Source organism: Acartia tonsa, chromosome 11 (assembly GCF_053477335.1).
Source record: "Acartia tonsa isolate MP-2025a chromosome 11, ASM5347733v1, whole genome shotgun sequence".
Taxonomy (NCBI): Eukaryota; Metazoa; Arthropoda; class Copepoda; order Calanoida; family Acartiidae; genus Acartia; species Acartia tonsa.
The window spans coordinates 29042438-29064667 of NC_137270.1; the positions used below are offsets into that span (position 1 = coordinate 29042438).

General features: G+C 31.2%; 2 protein-coding genes and 1 long non-coding RNA gene across 3 annotated transcripts; 2 read left to right on the forward strand and 1 right to left on the reverse strand.

Moving 5' to 3' along the window:
* Positions 1-617: 617 nt before the first annotated feature.
* Positions 618-8793, forward strand: LOC145332249 (uncharacterized). Its single transcript, XM_080177197.1, has 11 exons — positions 618-662; positions 4978-5058; positions 5254-5328; positions 5909-6004; positions 6861-6947; positions 7029-7225; positions 7534-7617; positions 7759-7828; positions 8244-8290; positions 8440-8551; positions 8634-8793. Exons 1-11 carry the CDS (start codon positions 635-637, stop codon positions 8783-8785), a joined length of 1029 nt encoding a protein of 342 aa, XP_080033323.1. The 5' UTR covers positions 618-634; the 3' UTR covers positions 8786-8793.
* Positions 2333-3341, reverse strand: LOC145332834 (uncharacterized). Its single transcript, XR_013884337.1, has 3 exons — positions 3197-3341; positions 2803-2861; positions 2333-2501 (listed from the first exon to the last, which is right to left on the reverse strand). It is a non-coding gene; the product is annotated as an uncharacterized LOC145332834 (long non-coding RNA).
* Positions 8794-9312: 519 nt separating the features above from the next.
* LOC145331226 (uncharacterized) lies at positions 9313-20520 on the forward strand. Its single transcript, XM_080175843.1, has 14 exons — positions 9313-9330; positions 9869-9932; positions 9997-10197; positions 10347-10477; positions 10781-10885; positions 10965-10998; positions 11198-11225; positions 11389-11424; positions 17281-17362; positions 17564-17632; positions 18103-18195; positions 18503-18542; positions 18863-18922; positions 19524-20520. The coding sequence occupies exons 1-14, from the start codon at positions 9313-9315 to the stop codon at positions 19706-19708; spliced, it is 1146 nt and encodes a 381-aa protein (XP_080031969.1). The 3' UTR covers positions 19709-20520.
* The last annotated feature ends 1710 nt before the right edge of the window (positions 20521-22230 follow it).

Below are 22230 nucleotides of genomic sequence, written 5' to 3' on the forward strand. Positions count from 1 at the left end.
AGCTAGTGTTGTAAAAATTGCTGTGTAATTTTCATTTTTTCATAAAGATTTATCAACTACCCCTTTTTTTGCAACTTTAGCTTTTTGGGCCGTTTTTTTACTTAAAAATGGCCATACAATTTTTTTGTAATAGAAGGATCTTTCTATTTCAGATTTATAAAATCAAGAATAAAATTTATTTTGATTGAAATAGCTATCAGTTAAAAAGACCCTTCTAAACCCTAGGCTATTTTACCAAACTAACATTTTTGTACAGGGCATATATTTAATATCACATAAATATTTTCTTCTTCTTTATACCTAGCATTAAATAAAATTTTGTCCGTACAATTCATCTTATTAAAATTCTTTTGGCCCTTACATTACTATTGATTTTTATTAAACTTAACTTGTGAGCGTTATTACCATCGTAATGATTTATGTAAATTTAAAAGTATACTTTTATGATAAACTGGTCATTTATTCTTCCCAATACAGCCATACTAGTTGTACTGAATTCATAATAAAATAGAAGAGTTTTATTATCTGTGATTCATTTTGACTTTAAAATTAAGCTTAAATATTTTTTTGTTATTTGATTTAAGGTAATGCCAACCTTCTCAAAACATTAAACTTTCAGAATTAGGCTTTCAGAATGTGGCTATGGTCTTTCTATCTTATAGGTTAGTTTAATTATACTACGTCTGTTTGTCTGTCCGTCAGTCAGTGAGTCCATAACGCTATATGGGAAACGTGGTTTTCTAAGCTTCTATTCAAAATAGACAATTTCTACTTAGTTCAATCAAGTTTAATTAAGATCTTCCTTTTGATTGGGTTGAAAGACCGAGTCTAAGATTTTTAAGTCTTTTTTTTAAATGGTTAATTCAGAAATCAAAAGCATTTCAAATTCTTGACAACAAACATTTTACATATACCCCTGTGAAAATGTCTCAGAGTGAGCAAAAACTTTCTCTGTTAGTCTGTCCTTGGTGCTTCATTATAAATTTTTAATAGATTTTGTAATTCATTTTATCAAGTTTAATGTTTATTTTTAAAGACATTGCTCTAGTTCATATTTTCTTGATGTCTATCTATTATATTTAAGCTTCACTACTTATGGATGTTTTCATCCTTGTTATCATATTTTGATTATTAGTCATAGAGCAAATGTAATAAAAGTTTCCGTAAACGATTGACCATTTTCGAATATTTAATTATTTTTATTGTATTTAATGAGATAATGTTGCTATTATCATATTCAAAATAAATACAATAATAACCTTTAAAATATTTAAACACTAGTCTCTTATTGGACATAAAATGGCATCCAATAAGAATGAGGAATAAAAATATGGGAAAGAAAATTATTTTTTTTCAAAATTAATTCTAGGCATATTGGAATAATAAATATTAGGAAAGAAAATTATTTTTTTTCAAATTTATTTCTCTTCATACTGGAATAAATATTATTTTTTTTTAAATTTTACTATTAACCAATAAGATATAGGCATGTTATCATAAAAATTTAGAAAACAATAATTTTTATTCCAACATTATCAAAATTAAAGTGTTATATTCTAAAGTTAAGGAATTGATAAAGAAAGAATAATTTTTTTTCCAAACTTTTACTACCTCATGCCTATTTCTTATTGGTCAACATCAGAATTTAAAAAGAATAAAAATTTTTTCTAACATTTTCATAATCATAAAGTCTCATGTATTGAAAAAGGAATTTATAAAAAAAAATAATTTTTATTCCAAAATTTACTACATCATGCCTATTTCTTATTGGTTGACATCAGGATTTTAAAAAAATATTATTTTTTCCAACATTTTTATAATTATACAATTTCGTATTTTAAAGAAAGGACTTGATAAAAAAAAATTGTATTCCAAACTTTTACTACATCATGCCTATTTCTTATTGGTTGACATCAGGATTGTTAAAAAAATAATATTTTTTCCAACATTACACAATTATGAAATTTCTTATTTTTAAAAAGGAATTTATACAAAAGAAATAATTTCTATTCCTAACTTTTTCTATATTATGCCTATTTCTTATTGGTTGATTCTAGGATTAAAAAACATAGTATTCCAACATTAAAAAAAGATGCAGCTAAATTATTTTGGGGTATATTTTTTGTTACAGACAAAGCCCAAGCTTTTTCTGAGGGGGGAGACCCCCCTCAACCCCCCTTCCCCTGAAGGGGGGAAACCCCCCTCGACCCCCCCCCTGACGCTCACTGAATCTTTTAAAACATTACACTTAAAACTAACAAAAGTTTAAACATTCAGGAAAACTCGAGTTATAGAGTAGGCTTGCCAAACAAAAATTTTATAAATACACAAATAAATTAAATTAACATTTATTTTAAGGTAAACATTTAACAAAATATATATAATGTAACCAGTTGATTTCTTCATGTGTAATTTTGCAAGCAGACACCACAATTGTTGCCACATCTCCAAGGGACTTTTACACAACCAATTACAGGCAGAGTAGAAGGAAGCTAATTCTCCTAAAATATAACAATTATTTTGTTATGTTGGTAATAAAATCTATTTGTCTTTCTATTAACGCATTAATCTTCGCAATTTTAAAATCACAAGTTTAATATTTATAGGACAATTATAACATTTCTAAATATGTTAAAATTGATGTACAGACCAACGGAAAGTCCGTCAGGCAGACACACGGACAGACAGACTTACGGACACAGATTAACAAACAGACAGATGTGGACAAACATTTGAAGTAATATACAGACGAATGAACAAACGGGCATTATAGAAAAGCTTCTAGATATAAAAAAAACTTACCATGCAAACACAGCAAACACTCACAGCAAACAATGGTCGATTCAAGTTTTCTGACAAGCCTAAAATATTTGATATAATTATATTTCTTATAAAAATATTAATAATAATAGCTGCGCCCCCAAGATTCCATGTACAAAGAAAGGACAGAAAAAAATGGCCTAAAACCATCCCAGGACCTATGTAAAGTTACCCTGAAAAAAAGAACATTCGGACCAGTTATTTCTGAGATCATAAGTATCAGACAAAAAAACATTACTACTTTATGTAATAGTACAAGACATTTGTAAAGCTTCCCTAAAAAGTACAATTTAATCAAACGAGCATTTTTTTAGATAATTAGCTTCAGGCAAAAAAACAATCTACTTTATATAATAGAATAACACTGAATACCCACGTTTTGACATAACCTCCGTCTTCACCAATGTTCAAATGATTACTAAATCAATATTGTCGTACATTAAATCTAAAAACTTTAGAGGTCAGCTGAATCTTAGTTTCCGATTTTGTACGTGTCACCCTCATCCTATCTAAATATTTACTACTAGTTAAAAAAGCTTCAAACTTCTGAAAAAATAAAAATTTAGTTTTCACAAATTAAGCTTTTTTTACGTTTTATTAAATGAAGTTCCAATTAAAAAAAGGGAGGACTTATACTATGGGTAGGGGGGGGGGAGGCGTTGGGGATTAATAGACGAACTATTATACCCCCCCCCCCCCTTTCCTTTCAGCTTTTCCCTTTGACCATAGTAGCTGAAAATAGCTTTTGCAATAGTTAGGTTATCTGTCGTACAACTTCAGAAATCAGGGAACAAATGGGTAATAAATTTTTAGTTGATCATTTTATTTTCAGGAACGGGGGTAAGTGAAAGAGAGAATGAGATGGGGTATGGGGAGGGAGGGGAAAAGGAAACTGACAGAAAGAGACAAAAAGAGAGAGAAGAGAGGGAAAGAAAGGCACAGATAACCAATTAACCAATGGACGTCCAGTATAATTAACCCTTGTGATATGTATTATATCAGTTTTGAGTTTTTAAGACAGAGTTTTAAATCCAACAAAATCAAGTATAATATTTTAGTAATATTGTTAATACAAGAAAAGTAATTTAAATTTATTTCAGCAATATTAAGGTCAAGTGACAAAAATTTTAATTTCCACCTACTTTGCCCCCACAGGGGGGCAAAAGTAGACGGACAATTCAAATTTTTGATCACATGACCAAAATTGTTGAAATAATTTTAAAATCCTTTCTCGCATTCACAATATTACGAAAATATGATAAATAACTATTCTCGTATTCATTTGAATCCGGTGGATAGGAACCGGTTCTCATCCATACGAAAAAAACTATGTCTAGCATCGTATTATATCCAGTTTTCTACGAATATAGAAATGTACAATCACAAAATTAAAACTAGTTTTTTTAGCACCGAAGGCACCACGGGGCTAAAATTGTACATTCTATATCCGCGGAAAGCCATTTATAATACGATACTAGAAATAACTATTCTCGTATTCATTCGAATCTGGTGGATAGGAACCGGTTCTCATCCATACGAAAAAACTATGTCTAGCATCGTTTTAAAATGTACAATCATAAGATTAAAACCATTTTTTTAGCCCGTTCCTTCGGCACCTCAGGGCTAAAAAACTAGTTCTATTCTTATAATTTTACATTCTATATCCTCGGAAAGCTGTTTATAATACGATGCGAGAAATAACTATTATTAGATTATTGAAAAGGTCAACAATTTTTTATTTTTTATTTATGAATTAATTTATTTCAATATAATTACAAATAACATGAAATAAACTATAATATTTATGGATTTTTTTTATAATAAAAATAAAGTAAAATATTTCGCATTAATGAAACAATATGTATAATATTTTGTTTGTATTAATAGTTAAAATTTTATTTCATTGGAAAAAACCCATTTTTAGGTTTGAAAGAATTTGTTAATTGACTGATAAAAATTTTAAAAGTTTTGATAGAATAATCTCTTGTCCCTTGATTGACTCAAATTCCCCTCTTTCTCGCACATCTTTTCTTTTTCCTCGTTCTTTCTCTTTATCTCTTCATTAATACCTGTAAGTTTAGTTTATCATTTTGAATAGCTTTGCCTCTATGGGGTGTAATCATCCTTGTTTGTACTATAACTATTGTTAACATTTAGGAATTTGTGTTGCCATAGTATCTGCTGATGTAAAACTTAATAACAAACCAAAACAACAAATAAATCCATTTCTAAATCTACAGGAATCAATTGCAATTTTTGAAAATACCTAAAAATCATAATGTTTTCACTGAGAGGCACGGTTTTAAACTTTGTCTTCATAAGATTACTACTATTATCTATAACTTTTAATAAAACTTATTAAATAAATTTGTTTTAAAAATATAATTCTTTTTTAAGAAGCCATAAATTCCTAAAATTGATGATTTAAATTGTAGAGAATACCTCCCCAATTTTTACAGCAGTATTATGCAGGTGCAAGTAATGAAAATTATGTTCCTTTTCTTTCAGGTAGTAATATGAATTCTAAATTTATCATTTTTTAAGTGAAGCTACTATGCAACAAAAGGGAAGACATCCAAAAGCTAGTACGAAAAGTTAGGGTATAGTCCCTTTCATGGCAACGCACCTTAAGGGGCAATTCTTTGTATTTTTCACAGTAGCGTTTCTCCTATTTCTAGCCCCTGCGGGGGGCTCTAACCCTGCGGGGCCAATTGCCTAACCCTGTGGGGCAATCACCTAACCCAATATAACCTAACCTAACCTAATATAACATATAAAAAGCCATTTTAAAAATACGATAAATCGCCCCCACGAAAGTGACTATTCACAAAAGTTTTCCAACGAAGCAGCTTATAGTGTCTAAAAAAAGACGTTTTACAAAACAAATGACCAATCATAGGGCAGTACACATTGTGCTTGTCCAATGGTAAAATAATGGCCTATGATTGTTCATTTGTATTGTATGACGTAATTTTTATAAGTACTTTAAATTTCAATTTTGTGTAAAAAGTATGCTTCTGGAAGGTGTAAACATGCTTAAATCTAATAAATCTTAATATATCTAGATGATAAATATTTCAATGTTCAGGGACTGATAGAAATGAAAATAGTAATGCAAGTCCCAGCCCTGGAGAGGGTCCAACATATGGATATCAGTATCCCATGCTAAATCCATTCTTCCACCAGGAAATCATTTTGATTATGCTTTATTTCATACTAAGGATATTCTGATCAGGGGTTGAAAGCCATGTCTTTATTTAGTTGCTTTGGCTCCTAATATATTTTGTTGAATTATTGATAAATGAAAAATTTATTGTATTTTATTTTAAAAATCTGACCTTCGATACTTTGTTTCTTTAATGAAACATATAAGTTTTTTAGTCTACCTTTTCTAAAAGTCAAAAATTAACCTATAAATCTCCACATCTATTCTATTGGACCTTTAAAAACAGTTAGAATATGAAAAGGTAGCATTAATTTAAAAGCTATTTTAGAATAACTAAATTTATCCTATTATATAAAGTAGTAAGCTTTTTTTTGTCTGTAGCGAAGAATCTTGCTTACCACTGAACTGATATAGTTCTCCTTCACAGTAAAGGTTCTTATAGGCAAAGGTATATTCATAAATATTTAGTGGGAGGGTATCTCCACCCCTCCAAGAAAATGTAATTGCCCCTAATGAAAAATTACCCCCCAAATTTTGGTAATATCCTCTTAGAAATTTTGTTTTCAAATTTGAGAAAATTTGAGTACACCCCCCCCCCCCCCCCCCCCCGACAGAACTATGAACTCTGGCCGCAGTGCTCGGCTCCCTAGCCTGCCTAGCCGCAGCGCTCGGCCCCTTTGCCTGCTTAGCCGCAGCGCTCGGCTTTCTAGCCTATAACCTAACCTAACCTAAAAGTTGTGCTCTGTCGGGGTTTGGGGGGGGGGGTGGTGGTGGGTAACGCCAAAAATTTTTTAAAAATTGAAATTGGGGAGGGTCGATTTCTTCCCTCTAGAAGCTAGTATCAATAAATTGTGTAAGAAATGGTGATTGTTGTAGATTTACTTACCAGCTGGTTACAAGAATCAGCTGGTTTATAATCAACAAGGAGCCAGACAAGAACAGGAGAATGATGATTACTCAGGTAGTTGTCAGTGCTTGAAACTATTTAAGAATTAAATCCTTGCTTTATAGCTATACTTTCCATCTCTCTAAAAATGTTCAGATGACTACACTAGTCCAGTAGAAGAGGGAGGAGAGGCGCCTACTGAAGAAGTTGAAGAAACTCCAGGCGAAGTAGTTGAAGAGGCTCCTAGTGAAGAATCCGCTGATGACACAGGTGGTGAGGCAGAGGTTAGTGGGGATGCACCTCAGGAAGAGGTAGTTGAGGAGGAAGCACCACAAGAAGACTCTGGGGATCAGGTAAAGAATTTTTTCACATTCATTCACAACCGATTAAAATCCGTTGGATTAGAACGGTTCTCATCCAAAATAAAACTATGTCTGGCATCATATTATATCTAGTTTTCTATGAATATGAAAAAGTACAATCATAAGATTAAAACAAGTTTTTACAGGGCTAAAAAACTGGTTTTAATATTATCATTTTACATTTTCTATGTGCGGAAAGCTGTTTATAATACAATGCGAGAAATGAATATTCTGCTATGCAAAAATATTAAGGATTTAATCTTCAACAATTCAATAAAAATGTTTTATTTAATAAAAAGGTTGAAGAATCTGAAACTGATGTAAGTGAAAGTGTGGAAGAGGAAGCAGCTGAAGAAACTGATAATGAGACAGAAACTGAACAAGTAAGCCATGGAAATTTTATTTTCTTAAAATATATGTATTTAATTTACTTCATTGCAAATTAAGAATTATGGTGCTTCATCTCAAATAAAATTTTGTTATTTATTGTGTGTCAACCAGGCACATATAATCTTTGTGTAAAGGAAATAGTAGAACAGCCAGTAGAAGAAGTTACAGAAGAAACAGTTGTTGAACAAACAGAACAAACTGTTCAGGAATGAGGCCAATTTTACAAATCATAGAGTTGCAAAAATAGTATATGCATATATATTTCTAAAACTATTATTTATTTTTTTTATAATTAAATTAAATCAAAATCAAAGTTCAACATTCTTTTAAACTTGGATCATCCCAATTAAAACATAAAAATAATATATACTAGGAATTCATATACAGATTTCAACCAGCTATAGACCATAACAAGGTGACCTTTCAATTAACATTTTTATCATGTACAATATTTAGACTTAATTGGGGGAAAAAAGAAGAATTAGAGAAAAATATTTTATGTAGCAGATGTCATTTATATTTTCCTACATTAATTTACTTAGAAATTTAAATTTTTCCTTCTGATATAATTATCCCTATCCTATGGTTATTGTCAATAAAATAGCCTCCTTTCATTTATAGGTTGTTACAGATGGATATTTTAGTGAGGAGTTTTGGAAACAATCGGTGAATTAATAATACATTTAATTAGATATATGGCTGTTGTAGGATAAATATGATGTTTTTTTTTAAAAAAATTTTATTTTTCTTATAATTTTCAAAATAATCAAAAAATAAAAAGAGTTATTATAAGCCTCTTAAATTTTGTGCCTCAGGATCAAGGTCCTGCGCAGAATCCAGAGGAAGAAGAGGACCTATTTAGCAACTTTGATGATGATTTCTTCAATGATGATTTCTTCTCTGGTATCAATGAGAGTAATCATGAAGGTGAACATTTAATTTAATATCTATAAACATTTTCCAAAACAAGTTATGTGTACATTGTAAATTAATGATTTTTTTGTAATAGAGTTGGATCATTCTGGTGATGAGCACTTTGAGAGTGAAACAGCTGACACAAATAATCAAGTTAGTGATGAAGAGGTCAATGCTGATAATCCTGATATTCAAGCTGTTGGCTTCAACAAGGAATTTTATTTGCTTTTTTATTGTTGTTGTTAAAAAATGTAGTGAAAGAGACAAAAAGCAGTAATTAAGAGAGGAGTACAGTTAGGGAGTTGAATCCATTTTTATAGAAGCAGAAATATAATCTATGATTATGGTTTGGACCCTCTAAAACTGTAATCTACCCTTCCACTTTCCCCTCTCTTGGTGAAGATATCTTCAACGCCGATACGATTTTTGAAATATAAGATTCCACTTTTGTCTCTCTTGTTGAAGATATCTTCACCAAGAGAGGCAAAAGTGGAATCTTAAATTTCAAAAATCGTATCGGCGTTGAAGATATCTTCACCAAGAGAGGGGAAAGTGGAATCTTACATTTCAAAAATCGTATCAGCGTTGAAGATATCTTCACCAAGAGAAGGGAAAGTAGAATCTTACATTTCAAAAATCGTATCGGCGTTGAAGATATCTTCACCAAGAGAGGGGAAAGTGGAAAGGTAGATTACAGTTTTAGAGGGTCCAAACCATAATCATAGATTATATTTCTGCTTCTATAAAAATGGATTCAACTCCCTAACTGGAGTATGCACGATCGAGAGCCAGTGATTCTAAGCACCTTCCAGTAGTGATTTTAAATGTTTGTTTTTTTGGTGAATATACTAGGGTTATGTTTAATATCATTATGTCAATTTTAAAGATAAGTTTTGCCATGGTTTTATATGAAAAAAAACTTTGAATGTTAGGCATTTTTTACTTTATATCAACAATTTTTTTTGGAGTTCAGACTACTGTGTACAAACTTTTTCAATAAAAATATGTATTTATAATAAGCGATGGTAATTTGTAATATTGTAAACACTTTTATTAGTGTACTCTTGTAATTGACAGCATAGTAAAACTTAAATTAATATAAAGATATTAAACATTGCACTAGTATATTTACCAAAAAAAATATAAAGAATCACTGCTAGAAGATGCATAGAATCACTTCCGTTCGTGCATTCTCCTCTTTTATGTATGAATTTGATGTTTTTTCTTAGGGGCACTAATTTTCTTCATTTAATAGCCAGAAAAGATATATATATGTCGCTTTAAAATGTCTATTTTCTTCATATTATTTTTCATCTGATGGGCGAATAGATATTTCAGAAATGGCCGCCAACAAGCAGATCATTCCTTTCCCCTCAATGGCAATGGCCAACAGGTAAATAATTTTTATTTAAAGTTATTTTTTTACAGAGTTAGAATATACTAATAATGTAATTTAGGTGATATAGTAAAACCAGTTTCTGACATCCTCAAATCAAACCCTTTACATGGTCTCCAACACCCATTTGAGAGCTTGTTCAAAATAAAGGACAAGAAGCCTAAGAAATCTGGGAAGAAAAAGACAAGTCATACAAAGAAAGTAACTGGAGTAAAGCCAGAAGTAGATCAGTTTCCGAAATTTCCAATATCTGGCAACTCAGGTATGACAATAAGTTGTAATATAACAGCATTTTGTTATAAAGGGACCATAAAAACAAATTGTTTTAATTGAAATAGATTGAGTAATGAATAAGATGTTTAGAAATAACATCTATAATGCAGTCTATTACTCATTTTAATTTTTATTCAGGTTCTTTTAACAATTCCTTTTACTCAGCTCCTGTGTTGAATACCAGACCTTCGTATCAAAATCCTCAGACCAACCATGTACCTGACATACAATCTAATACATTTGGTTTCATCTTTGATATTTTCAACAAGGTACAAAACAATAAATAAGTGTTTGAAATTATGTTTCCTTCCCTGCTTATTCTAAGATTAAACGCAATCTTAACTTTCTTTGTACTAGTGTACCTTATTATAAAATACCATATTATTTTACCTGTAAAACTAATTACTGTGCTTTGTTTTTCTTCTTTTGACTTGTCCTAACTTTCTATATTCATATCTTCTTAACTCATTTTACTGATTAGGTATCAAGTTTACATGTAATTAATGCATATTGAACTTAAAGCCATATGACTTGTAAATGTAAAAGGTAATGCAAATATTTTCTAACTGCAGGATAAGGAGGAAAAGGAAAAGCCTGAACCCCCAGAAAAACCTGAAAAGCCAGAACTTCCAGAAATGCCTGACATGCCGTCACAGCCGCCAAGCCCAAACAAAAAGGTAAAATTAAAAAAAAAGCTTTAAGTGTTTATCAAATTTTAGGACTTATTAGTATTAGTAATTCTTATTCACTTTTTAGGACCCTTTTGCTGAATTTGGAGACTTTGATTTTAAAGGAAGAAATGTTTTACTTAAAAAAAAACTAGCCTCCTACCCTCCCCCAACCCCCCTTCAAAAAAATACAATTTGTGTTAATGATTGGAATGCATTAAATATTTTAGGCCAAAGGCTGTAGAGTTAGGGTTAAAATTCCCATAAGAATGATAGATTTAGAGATAAAAAAATTATTAACAAAATAAAACATTTCTTGATAAGATTTTGACTTTGACTTCGAAGCAAGGTAAGCTATTAGTAGAGGAATTTTTTAATCATTAATTTATAACTTTTATTTTGACCAATTGCATTTGTAATTTTGTTTTGCATGGCAATGTGCATGATTTTTTTCACAATGAATACAAGTTTTCTTAAAAAAGAATAAATTTAACAATTTGTAAATATTTAAGGAAAGCTAAAGAACAAATTAAACAGCAAGGCTTAAGGTAGAAAAACACATTGAAAATATTGTACATATTTTAATTGGGATTTTTTAAAAATGTCTTAATTTTGCATAAAAGAATGTTCTATTTGCAAATTAGTTTCGTTTTAGTATTTTCTAATGTATGCTTTTTATTTTTTCTTAGTGATACACACCTATTTTGCATGTATGTCACAATATAACCTAAAGACAAAGGAGAGTAGGTTGAGTTTCTCTTTTGAATTAAAAAAACTGCTTTTAAAAAAATTTATAAAGTAAATAAGATTATTTTTAAAGGTTGTTTTTAAACTTTGATTTAATAAAATAGTTTTAATTGTGTTAATCATAAATCATGTATGAAAGTAGAAAAAGTATATGCATGTTATTGAAGAGTTATCTTACTTCACCAACCACTGTTAACTAATTCAGTTGTATACACATTTTCACTTTTTATTAACCATGCATGAAATAAAATTTTATTGGGTGATGGCCTTCGCATTTCATTTTTCTTATAATCGAATGCTTAGTAAACAAGACCGAAAAAAGTCATAACAATCACGAAAAGAAGATAAATAAATGTCATTCCTTGTATAATATTTCATATTGAAGAGTTGACTGGTTGGTTGAAAACAGGGGTATGTTGGATTAGGGTCAGAGTTCATAAGTAAAGTCAAATTTTCACAATTTTATATTAAGAAAAAAAAATTTAGGGTGGAGGTAATTTTTTCTAGGGGTGATTTTCTTGTAAGGGTTGTGGTGCCCTCCGTAAAATAGCTCTAAACCTTCCCAGGACCTATTAGAAGCTACCCTATAAAAGAGTTTTATATCGGTTCAGTGCTTTGCGAGATCCTTTGATACACGCACACTGATACACAGATCATGTTAAATTATTACAAGAATTATTCTCTATCCTATCTCATAACAATTACATGATGCCCTGGGTGTTTGGTCATAAAAGTAGACAATGCTCCCTTGAAATATTCTTGGTTGTTAGACCTGACATTATTTTATTATGTTTTTGGGGGAAAAGGCAAACAGTTTCCTTTTATATAAACTATTTTCCAATGAAAATACAATAAACTTTTTTCTCGTATTCATTCGAATCCGGTGGACAGGAACCGGTTCTCATCAATACGGAAAAACTATGTCTAGCATCGTATTATAAACCGCTTTCTACGAATATAGAAATATACAATCATAAGTGCCGGTGCCTTCGGCACCACGGGGCTAAAAAAACTAGTTTTAATCTCATAATTGTACTTTCTATATCCGCGGAAAGCCGTTTATAATACGATGTGAGAAATAACTATTAAATCTAAGCGCTTTAGTACAAATTAATGGATTCTAGCAACAACAACAAAAAAGATGAAATCATATTATTTTCTAGAGAACAACTTATTTTTTAATTGGATGGAAAATACATAAATATATTAGATCATGCTATTACATCTTTATATGGAAGAGTCAAGTATTGTATTGAAATGTACACATATAATTTAAAATTTAGGTTTCATAATTTTATGTGTGTAATATTAAATTAAATATGATTATATCATGCATTTTCGTTTTTAAATTATAAACATCAATTTAAAAATCTATTGAAAACATGAAAGTGTATATCTATCAGTCACAGTTTGGATTTTAGAAATTACGAACACATTTAGGTTTGTAAGTTAAAAAAATGTTTTAGTTTTACGTTTTAACTTTTTTAAATGCGCATGTAAAAGTAAACCAGAAAATATTAGTTTTTTATTTTAAACTATTTTTCCATTTTTCAAGTACTTCTCTAATTGTTTGAGCTAGAATTTATTTTTTAAATTTAAATTGATGTCAGAATTTTAGATTTACATGTTTCAACAAAAACAAATTTTCCACTTATGGGCGTTCACATGGGTTGTTTAGGGGTGGATATTTACCCCATGTCAATTCCTATAATGGGTTGATTTCCCCGATTGGCAAAATTTTACAGGGTGGAGTAATGTTTTATGGCAAAAACTCCACTATCTTACTAAAGAAAATCCTCCAATGGGAACCATGAATCTCCAAAGAAGATAAAGTATAGAATAAAATCCAAGTAGCCTGAAATAAAATTGGAACATTTGAAAGACCAAAACGGCTATAAGGCTGTTAGTAAATCACATTATTTAAGTAATTATTCTGAAAATTCCTTTTGCAATAATTTACTAAAAGCCATGTAGCCGAGTGTCCATCTTTCTTTACCCTATTCACAATGGATCAAAATTGAATTTTATGTGCAAAGCCTTAAAAATTTGGATCATGGAAAGAAAACAAAGTCATTCCTAAATTAGGACAGAAGTCACCTTCCTAGGAAGGACATAAGTAGCCTTCCTTAAGTGAGAATTTGTTAGATGAAGGGCATAACATGCCTCCCTTAACCAAGATTTTGCAAGATTGAGGACATAAGTAGCCTCCCTTCACCTCACAAAACCTAGCTTTTTGATCCTTTACATAGCAAAATCTTGCATAAAATTGGTTTTTGGTCCATCACATAGCTAATTCTTGCAAAACATAGCAAATTCAAACAAAACATAGCAAATTCTTGCAAAACATAGCAAATTCTTACAAAACATAGCAAATTCTTGCAAAACATAGCAAATTCCTACAAAACATAGCAAATTCTTGCAAAACATAGCAAATTCTTGCAAAACATAGCAAATTCTTGCAAAACATAGCAAATTCTTGGAAAACTTAGCTTTTCTGTCCTTCATATAGCTAATTCTTGCAAAACATAGCAAATTCTTGCAAAACATAGCAAATTCTTGCAAAACATAGCAAATTCTTACAAAACATAGCAAATTCTTGGAAAACTTAGCTTTTCTGTCCATTACATAGCTAATTCTTGCAAAACATAGCAAATTCTTGCAAAACATAGCAAATTCTTAAAAAACAAAGCAAATTCTTGCAATAGGGGTCCCAAACTCAAAAACGAAGTTTCAGCGTGATCCGACCACTGGTTCTCGAGATACGGTGACCTGGTGTCCTTGGTACTGACGGTAAGATTTGGGAAATGGTTCGAATCCTTAGTGAAGTCCAAAAATTTTCAACCTGTTGTCCTCTCAGTAGGTACGCTTGGTGTCACCTGGGTATTTTTTTTTCTTCAAAAATTTGTGTCAAAATATTTTTGGACTTAGTCAAATTTACTAAGGATTTAAACCATTTCCCAAATCTTACCATCGGGACCAAGGACACCAGGTCACCGTATCTTGAGAACCGGTGGTCGGATCGCGCTAAAACTACGTTTTTGAGTTTGGGACCCTTATTGCAAGAATTTGCTATGTTTTGCAAGAATTTGCTATGTTTTGTAGGAATTTGCTATGTTTTGCAAGAATTAGCTATGTGAAGGACAGAAAAGCTAAGTTTTCCAAGAATTTGCTATGTTTTGTAAGAATTTGCTATGTTTTGTAAGAATTTGCTATGTTTTGCAAGAATTTGCTATGTTTTGCAAGAATTAGCTATATGAAGGACAGAAAAGCTAAGTTTTCCAAGAATTTGCTATGTTTTGCAAGAATTTGCTATGTTTTGCAAGAATTTGCTATGTTTTGCAAGAATTTGCTATGTTTTGCAAGAATTTGCTATGTTTTGCAAGAATTTGCTATGTTTTGCAAGAATTTGCTATGTTTTGCAAGAATTTGCTATGTTTTGCAAGAATTAGCTATATGAAGGACAGAAAAACTAAGTTTTCCAAGAATTTGCTATGTTTTGCAAGAATTTGCTATGTTTTGCAAGAATTTGCTATGTTTTGAAAGAATTTGCTATGTTTTGTAAGAATTTGCTATGTTTTGCAAGAATTTGCTATGTGAAGGACAGAAAAGCCAAGTTTTCCAATAATTTGCAATGTTTTGCAAAAATTTGCTAGGTTTTGCAAGAATTTGCTATGTGAAGGACAGAAAAGCTATGTTTTGTGAGGTTTTGCTATGTGAAGGACAGAAGCAGCCATCCTAATGTAAGAATTTGTCAGACAGAGGACATAAGTCACCTCCCTTAAGTTAGATTTTGTTAGATGAAGGACATAAGTAGCCTTCCTTAGATCAATTTCCAGTGACTTCTGTCCTAATTAGGAATGACTTTGTTTTCTTTCCATGATTCAAAAATTTTAATTTAGTAAGCAACTTACTTTTCAAAAATGTACCAAAATTATTGGTCTCAGCATTTATATGATAGGTTTCGCTCCTTTGCTGTTTTCAAAAAGCTGATTATACAATATACATACTAGCAACTACATCCATACATGAACTTGAGGTAGGGGAGGGGGGGAGAGGGGTTGTACCCATTTGGCTGACCCTTAAAAATTATAAATGTGGTCAATCATACTTATCAAAACAAGGTGTAAACTAACAAGTAACTTTTCATCTTTGTCTTAAAACGACCAAACATCAAATGCTGGAACCACTTTTATATGAGGTGTGTTTCAGTGGTGGTCTTCTCAGTATGACAACAATGTTTTTAAGGGTTAAAGAGTACCTGCTATCTACTGGAAATGATATCAATTTATTCTTAAGACTAAACAGATTAAACACTACATAAAAAAAAAGTTAAACAATATCTATTAGGTTTTAATACAAATTAAACTTTTTTAATTTCGTCCAACTAGTCATTGTGATTTGTACTTTAGCATTATTGTCTTTACTGCGCAAGTCAAAGATTCCTTCAAATTTCCCAGAAATATTTAGGGTTTTCATTTCTATTTCTCCTTATACTGTGTGAATCTCACAGGAAAATTAATTAAATTGGGAACTATGGAGGTCCTTCCGTAAATTTTGGTAAAATGCTTTTATTAAGTCAAATTGTTCTTAATTATGCCCAAAACTATATATATATGTATATATATTAAATTGTCCATAATTAAGAACAGTTTGACCGAATATAAGCATTTGACTACAACCCAACACCCTGCTTTTCCGATTTAGTGGAAAATATGACCCTTTATAAATCACCACCTCCCACCCCAGCTTTAAGCCTTTGCACGCCTTTGTTTTTATGCTTCTACTTTTCAAAATAAATTTTTAGAGTAATTAATTATATTAATTCCAATGAATTTTCTATAGAATTTAAATACTAAATAATATAATGATCATGACCAATTAAATTATAAAGGTATATGTAACAAGTGTTTAGATTGTAGTTACTTGTAACGGTTAGCTATATATTTAAATGTAGATGGCATGTCTTACTTACTTTATTTATTGTAATAATTGTAGGAATAGTTATTGCATCGTAACAGCTTTCAGTGGATATAAAAATGAGCAAATTCAAAATTTAAACCAGTTTTGATATTATGATTATTATTTTAATATTCATTGAAAATTTTGTTTTAATACGATGCTAAATATGATTTTTCAGTATGCCTGAGAACCAGTTTTGATTCAGCGGACATTAATCGGTTTTGAAGCCATACTGGAAATTAATACTATTAGATTTTTTTTGTAAAAGTAAAGCTTCTTTACATGTATTATTTGTTGTTGGTAGGACTGGTGTATTACGGTATTACATTAATTTAGACATTCAACAAATCCCAGGAGATTTTCAAAATACATATGAAACAGTGGATATAAAATACGTGAATATTGTGATAGATTCTTGCATACCATGATAAAATGTTTCTCCCAACTAGCTGTAGCGATTCCCCCATCCATTATAATGACTTCACCCAATTTCCACCCTTACCCATGAGGAATGTATTAATCAATATTTGAGGACTATATTAGCAACCAAAATTAATGATAAAAATTCCAATGTCACAATATCCACGTATTTCATATTCGTTAATAAAACATATTAAGTAGAATAAAATAGAATAAACTAGCAAAGTTTTGGATATTATTGGATATTATTTTCCTTGTTTATTTACTTTGTATAAAAGATTTGAGAGTGAGGACTACCAGAAAGTGCCCGCCTTCTATCTTGGAAATCCGACCCCGCCCCCTCTACACATCAATGATAAGGTGAGTGATATCGAGTATCCATACTTTTACAACATAGAAAGAAAACAAAGTAGCTGGTATCAAATGCAAATATTACATACAACGATAAATAACACAATAAGGATCAAATTAGCCGATGAGGGGGATTTGTGCCACCACAGTGTAACTATTGTCCCGTGAATTAATAAAAATCTAAAAAATATATTAATGTATATATTTTAGTTGAGTGCCTTTCCTATGCCAGTTTACAATTATGAAAATAATAACTTCAACTTTGCTGCGGATAGTGAGGTAATATAATATAAATAATATCCAGGTATAGGTCGTGGCTACTCCCATAGAGGGGGTGATGGTAGCCCACTTACATTATTAAAACCAGCATTATTTTCGGGTAGGGTCCGTCCAGCTGTTAGCGAGACTTTAAGCTTTATCCAGACGGAAAAACACTATTTTCTTTCTATAATACAAATTAGCTTGGTATTATAAAGTAAAGGCTGTGTAATTAGCATCCAAGTGCTTTACAAATATTCGAAGGGAAAAGAGCGGGTACCCTCCCCCAAAATAAGTATTCCCAGGCACCATGAGAACTTCGATTTAAATTCAGTGATTAGCGAGATCCTTCGCTACACACACACAAACATCCTGTTACTTTTATATAAGGATTATCATACAAAACATGACATAACAAGAATGATAATGTCTAAAAAAATGGACAGATATTACTAAATATAATACAAAAAAATTATATTATATTGTTTCAGGAATCTGCCACGAATTTAGGAGCAATACAGGGATGGTCAGCAGTAAGTCTTCCCAGGATTGTCAAGAAAAAACAACCTCCAACAATAACATGGGTAAAAAATTCAATCTTTCTTGATTATGTAAAAGTAAAAATATGTTTGCCTTCGGTCCCTCGGGGTAACAAAACTGGTTTTAATCTTAAAATCTTTCACTTTAATATCCATAGAAAGGTGTATATAATACTATGCGATAATAGTTATTTCTATAATATAAATGTACAATTATTAGAATAAAACCATTTTTTAGCCCCGAGATGCCAAAGTTTTTTTTCGTATGTATGAGAACCGATTCTAATTCATCTGATATTAAATGGTTTCAAATTAATACGAGTAATAACTCTTCTAATATTTTTTTTTCCAGAATGGCGAACCCGATGACGATGGATTTATAAAAGTTCGCGAGGAATATTTTGATTACTAGGAATACTCATCTTTAAAAAGAGAAAAGTTTCAGTGAAATCAATTGGGAAACACATATCAATAAAATAATTAATAATGACTTTTAATTTACAGTTTAAAATTAACGGATCAACATGAATGATTCTAAATAGGTTCAGTTTACCACTTATGGAATCTAGCTAAAAACAAATATGTGAAAAAAAGTAATATATCAAAGTAAAACCAGTAAGACTCTAATTTTAAACTTAGATTTTTAATTATTGTCTAATTTGTTAAGTTAAGGTTAGGGTAGAATATAATTATATGAGTAATGGTTAAAATTAGGGCGAAGACGACCTTATAGAAGAGGGATACCATCCTGCAGCTACTATACCTATAAGAGGTAAGCCAACCGTGACCCCGTGGCTGATCGTGAACACGTGAAGCATCTACTTGTGGTTAAAAAGTTAATGGGCTCGAATCTCGGCTGACACTGCGTCATAATATAAGACGTTAAAATTTTGCTCCTACTTCCGCTTTGTCAGATGCATATCATGACATTAGTAGTTGAAGTATGGGGAATGTATGGACCCAAAACAGGCGCAAAAGTTAGTCCCCTTTGTCCCGGGTTGTTGGAATTGAGGTTAAAGTGACATGGACAGCAGCCTCACCTATAAAAGGTAGAGGTAGATTGATTGTTCATCTATATTTTCTATATAAATTATCCAACCATGTATAAATATTCTGGTAGGGAGGGGACAATGGGCTATTTATTACGATAGTCCCTAAAGTCGTATAATAACGTTTTCTTATTCGTTGGTTTAACAACCATTGGGACTTTTATTGAATTTTTGGTTGGTTCATTTAGTTAAGTGTTCAAACATTTCAACCACTAATTGTAAACTATAGAAGAGTTAATTTTGTTTATCATAATTGGGGTTTTACATCAATTTATCGGCCATTGTCTTATCCCTTTAGATCCCTGATAAATATTTCTATTTCAGGGACCGAGGGATACATAGAAAAGGATTTAGACTTTGATTACTATGATTTTCTGGGGTTTACAAAAGAGGAGGAATTTGAGGATACTGTATCCATATCATTTGATTTTCATAATCAGCCACAGGAGGTGCCTGACAATTTTCACAGTCAAGATGAAGGAAAGTCTTCTAACATAATTGTAATTTAGTTCACTTATAAAAGTCAATAGGTGTAACTGTATATCAGCAATAATATGCTATTACAAATTTAAAAAACATAAACAATTAAAAGTTTCATACACAAGGGACATTTTCAATAATTTCATCAACCCCACATATTCGCACCTTAATGGATCGGAGGGGTGGGGGGGGGGGGGTGCTAATCATCCCCCCTCCCATTATCTCTGCTACTGTCCATGTAAATTAGTGTTAAACATAACTCATGTAGCATTATTTTACGCAACATTTTTTCACAAACTGATTTAATTTAACCACTTCATCATAGTGTAGCTGCGATGCTTAAATATAACTGCATGTTTGAAGATAATTGAATAATTAGTTTTATAAAAGTATAATTTCTTTCTTTCTCTAATAATCGATATAAACACACTGTCATTAAGGACGATTTTCACATTGTACAATAACATTATTTATATTTCGTTATCATTTTTTTGCTAAACATTTTAGATTTTTTTAAAGTTGTTTATTGCAGTGTATAGCAAGCTTTAATACAATGTATTTATTTTTATGCTATTTAAATTTCATTATATTTATACTACACAGGACTTAATTTAGTAATCCAAAAGAAACTGGTAACAATATTCTTTTTATATATGTATGGGAGGGGTAAAGACTGTTTTGTCTGTTTTAGTCAATTTCACATTAAGTTGTATTTTTTAGTCGCCTGATTAATTATTATAAAAGAGTTTATTTATGTCATTGAACTTAGTTTATTTATATATAGAATATTTATTTTGTTAAATTATATAGATTTTATTTTTAATAAATATCAAATTAATAATTTTGTTGTTGTTTATTTCAATTATGCTTGATTTTTTTTCCTAAAGTTAATTCCTTCCATCAAAAATAATCTATTTTATAATCATTAATTATTTGAAAAGTTGAAAAATTACTTTTTTGATAAAATAAATTCTTACTGAGTGACAATTGCACTTAAAGTAATCTACTCCCATTTAATAAAACATTGGAATGTTGAGCCAAAAAAAATAAACTTATACAATAATTTGTGCTTAACCCTTAACGCCCCCCCCCCCCCCCCCCTCCGGTTTTTTCTATCTCATTTTCTGTGTGTGAAAGATAAAGAGCCCAAACTGCGTGACTTTTTAAGTATGGGTATGACACATAACTGAGAGTTGGAATTTTTTGAATATCTCCATCCTGGCGGGCACAGGATACCAGCAAACCTGGCAGGGTCATCCAGGTAAAGAGCAAAAGTATTTTTTTGACTAAAACAAAGCATTTTATCATACCAAAATACTAAAATATCCTCTAGTAGTACATTCTATATGAAATACAGGTGTTCAAGTCACTTTCAGGTTCCAGGTATGATCCTGCAGGTCCTGATCCTCCAGGTCTCCAGAAATATTTAAAAGGCTCCTGTGGCCGAAATTTTTGATTTAGATTTTGACTTAGAGACTTCAAATTTTAAACTTAAGCTTTTCTTACATGTCTACATAACGTATTCAAATTTCATAAAGATCTGCTGTCGTTTTCCCGCTGACCGCCGACTGCGGCGGCTGGCAGCTGCCAAGTACAGCTGCGGCCGCTTAAATTTATATTTTGTGATATTTCTAATGTAAAATTTACATAAAGATAAACATTTTCTTGAAAAAAAATTGTTCTTCTAGCTTCAAAAATAAGAAAATTACAGCCATTTGAAATTTTTAAGTAAAAAAAATTAGCCCTTTTTAATTTGGAGGATTAAAAATTAAAAATCAAAAGTTTTGGAGGTGCCTACGGCATCCCCAAATTCATTTGGGAGGGGGGGGGGGAAGGAAATCATCCCTTTACCCCCTCCCCCTTGGACGTCCTTGTTGGCAGCTGGCTGAGCTGATATCACAGCTATTTTGACAGGGAATCCAAGTAATTTAATCTTCATCCATTTAAATTTTAAAGATATTACCTAGTTTGTCAAAACAATTTGTATACTTTATTAAAAACAGGGTTCGGAGCTGCGCCTCAGCTGCGCATAAGCCTCAGTTTTAAACCTTCTTGTGAGCAGAAAAAGAAATTTTTGAAAGAAGGATTGTCTACTAAAAAGACAGTTTTATACATCCAGCTAAATTTTATAGTGATAAAATGACGATTTCACTGAGGCTTACACGCGGCTTACGCGCGGCTTCCGATCCCTGATTAAAAATTCAGAAATATTTTATATACATATATATTCAGGGTGGGGCAAATAAGTAATTAGGTATAGGACTATTAGATTATTCAATAAAATCGCCGCCAGCCTTAATCACCGCCTCCTCAACCGCCGGCAGGTCCAGGTCAAAATGTACCTGTCCAAGCTGGCGTAGTTCTCCTTGATAGTGGCAATGAGGGAGGTCTTTTTAGTATGGTGCATGCTTCAAAGTAGCCCCAGGCCCAAAAGTCCATTGAATTAAGATCTGGCTGCTGGTAGGCCACATTTCCTTAGGAACGTGAGTAACCGCAGGATCCAAATTCGCCCAACTTTCAAGATACCCTTATACACGGAGGCTCTTATTTG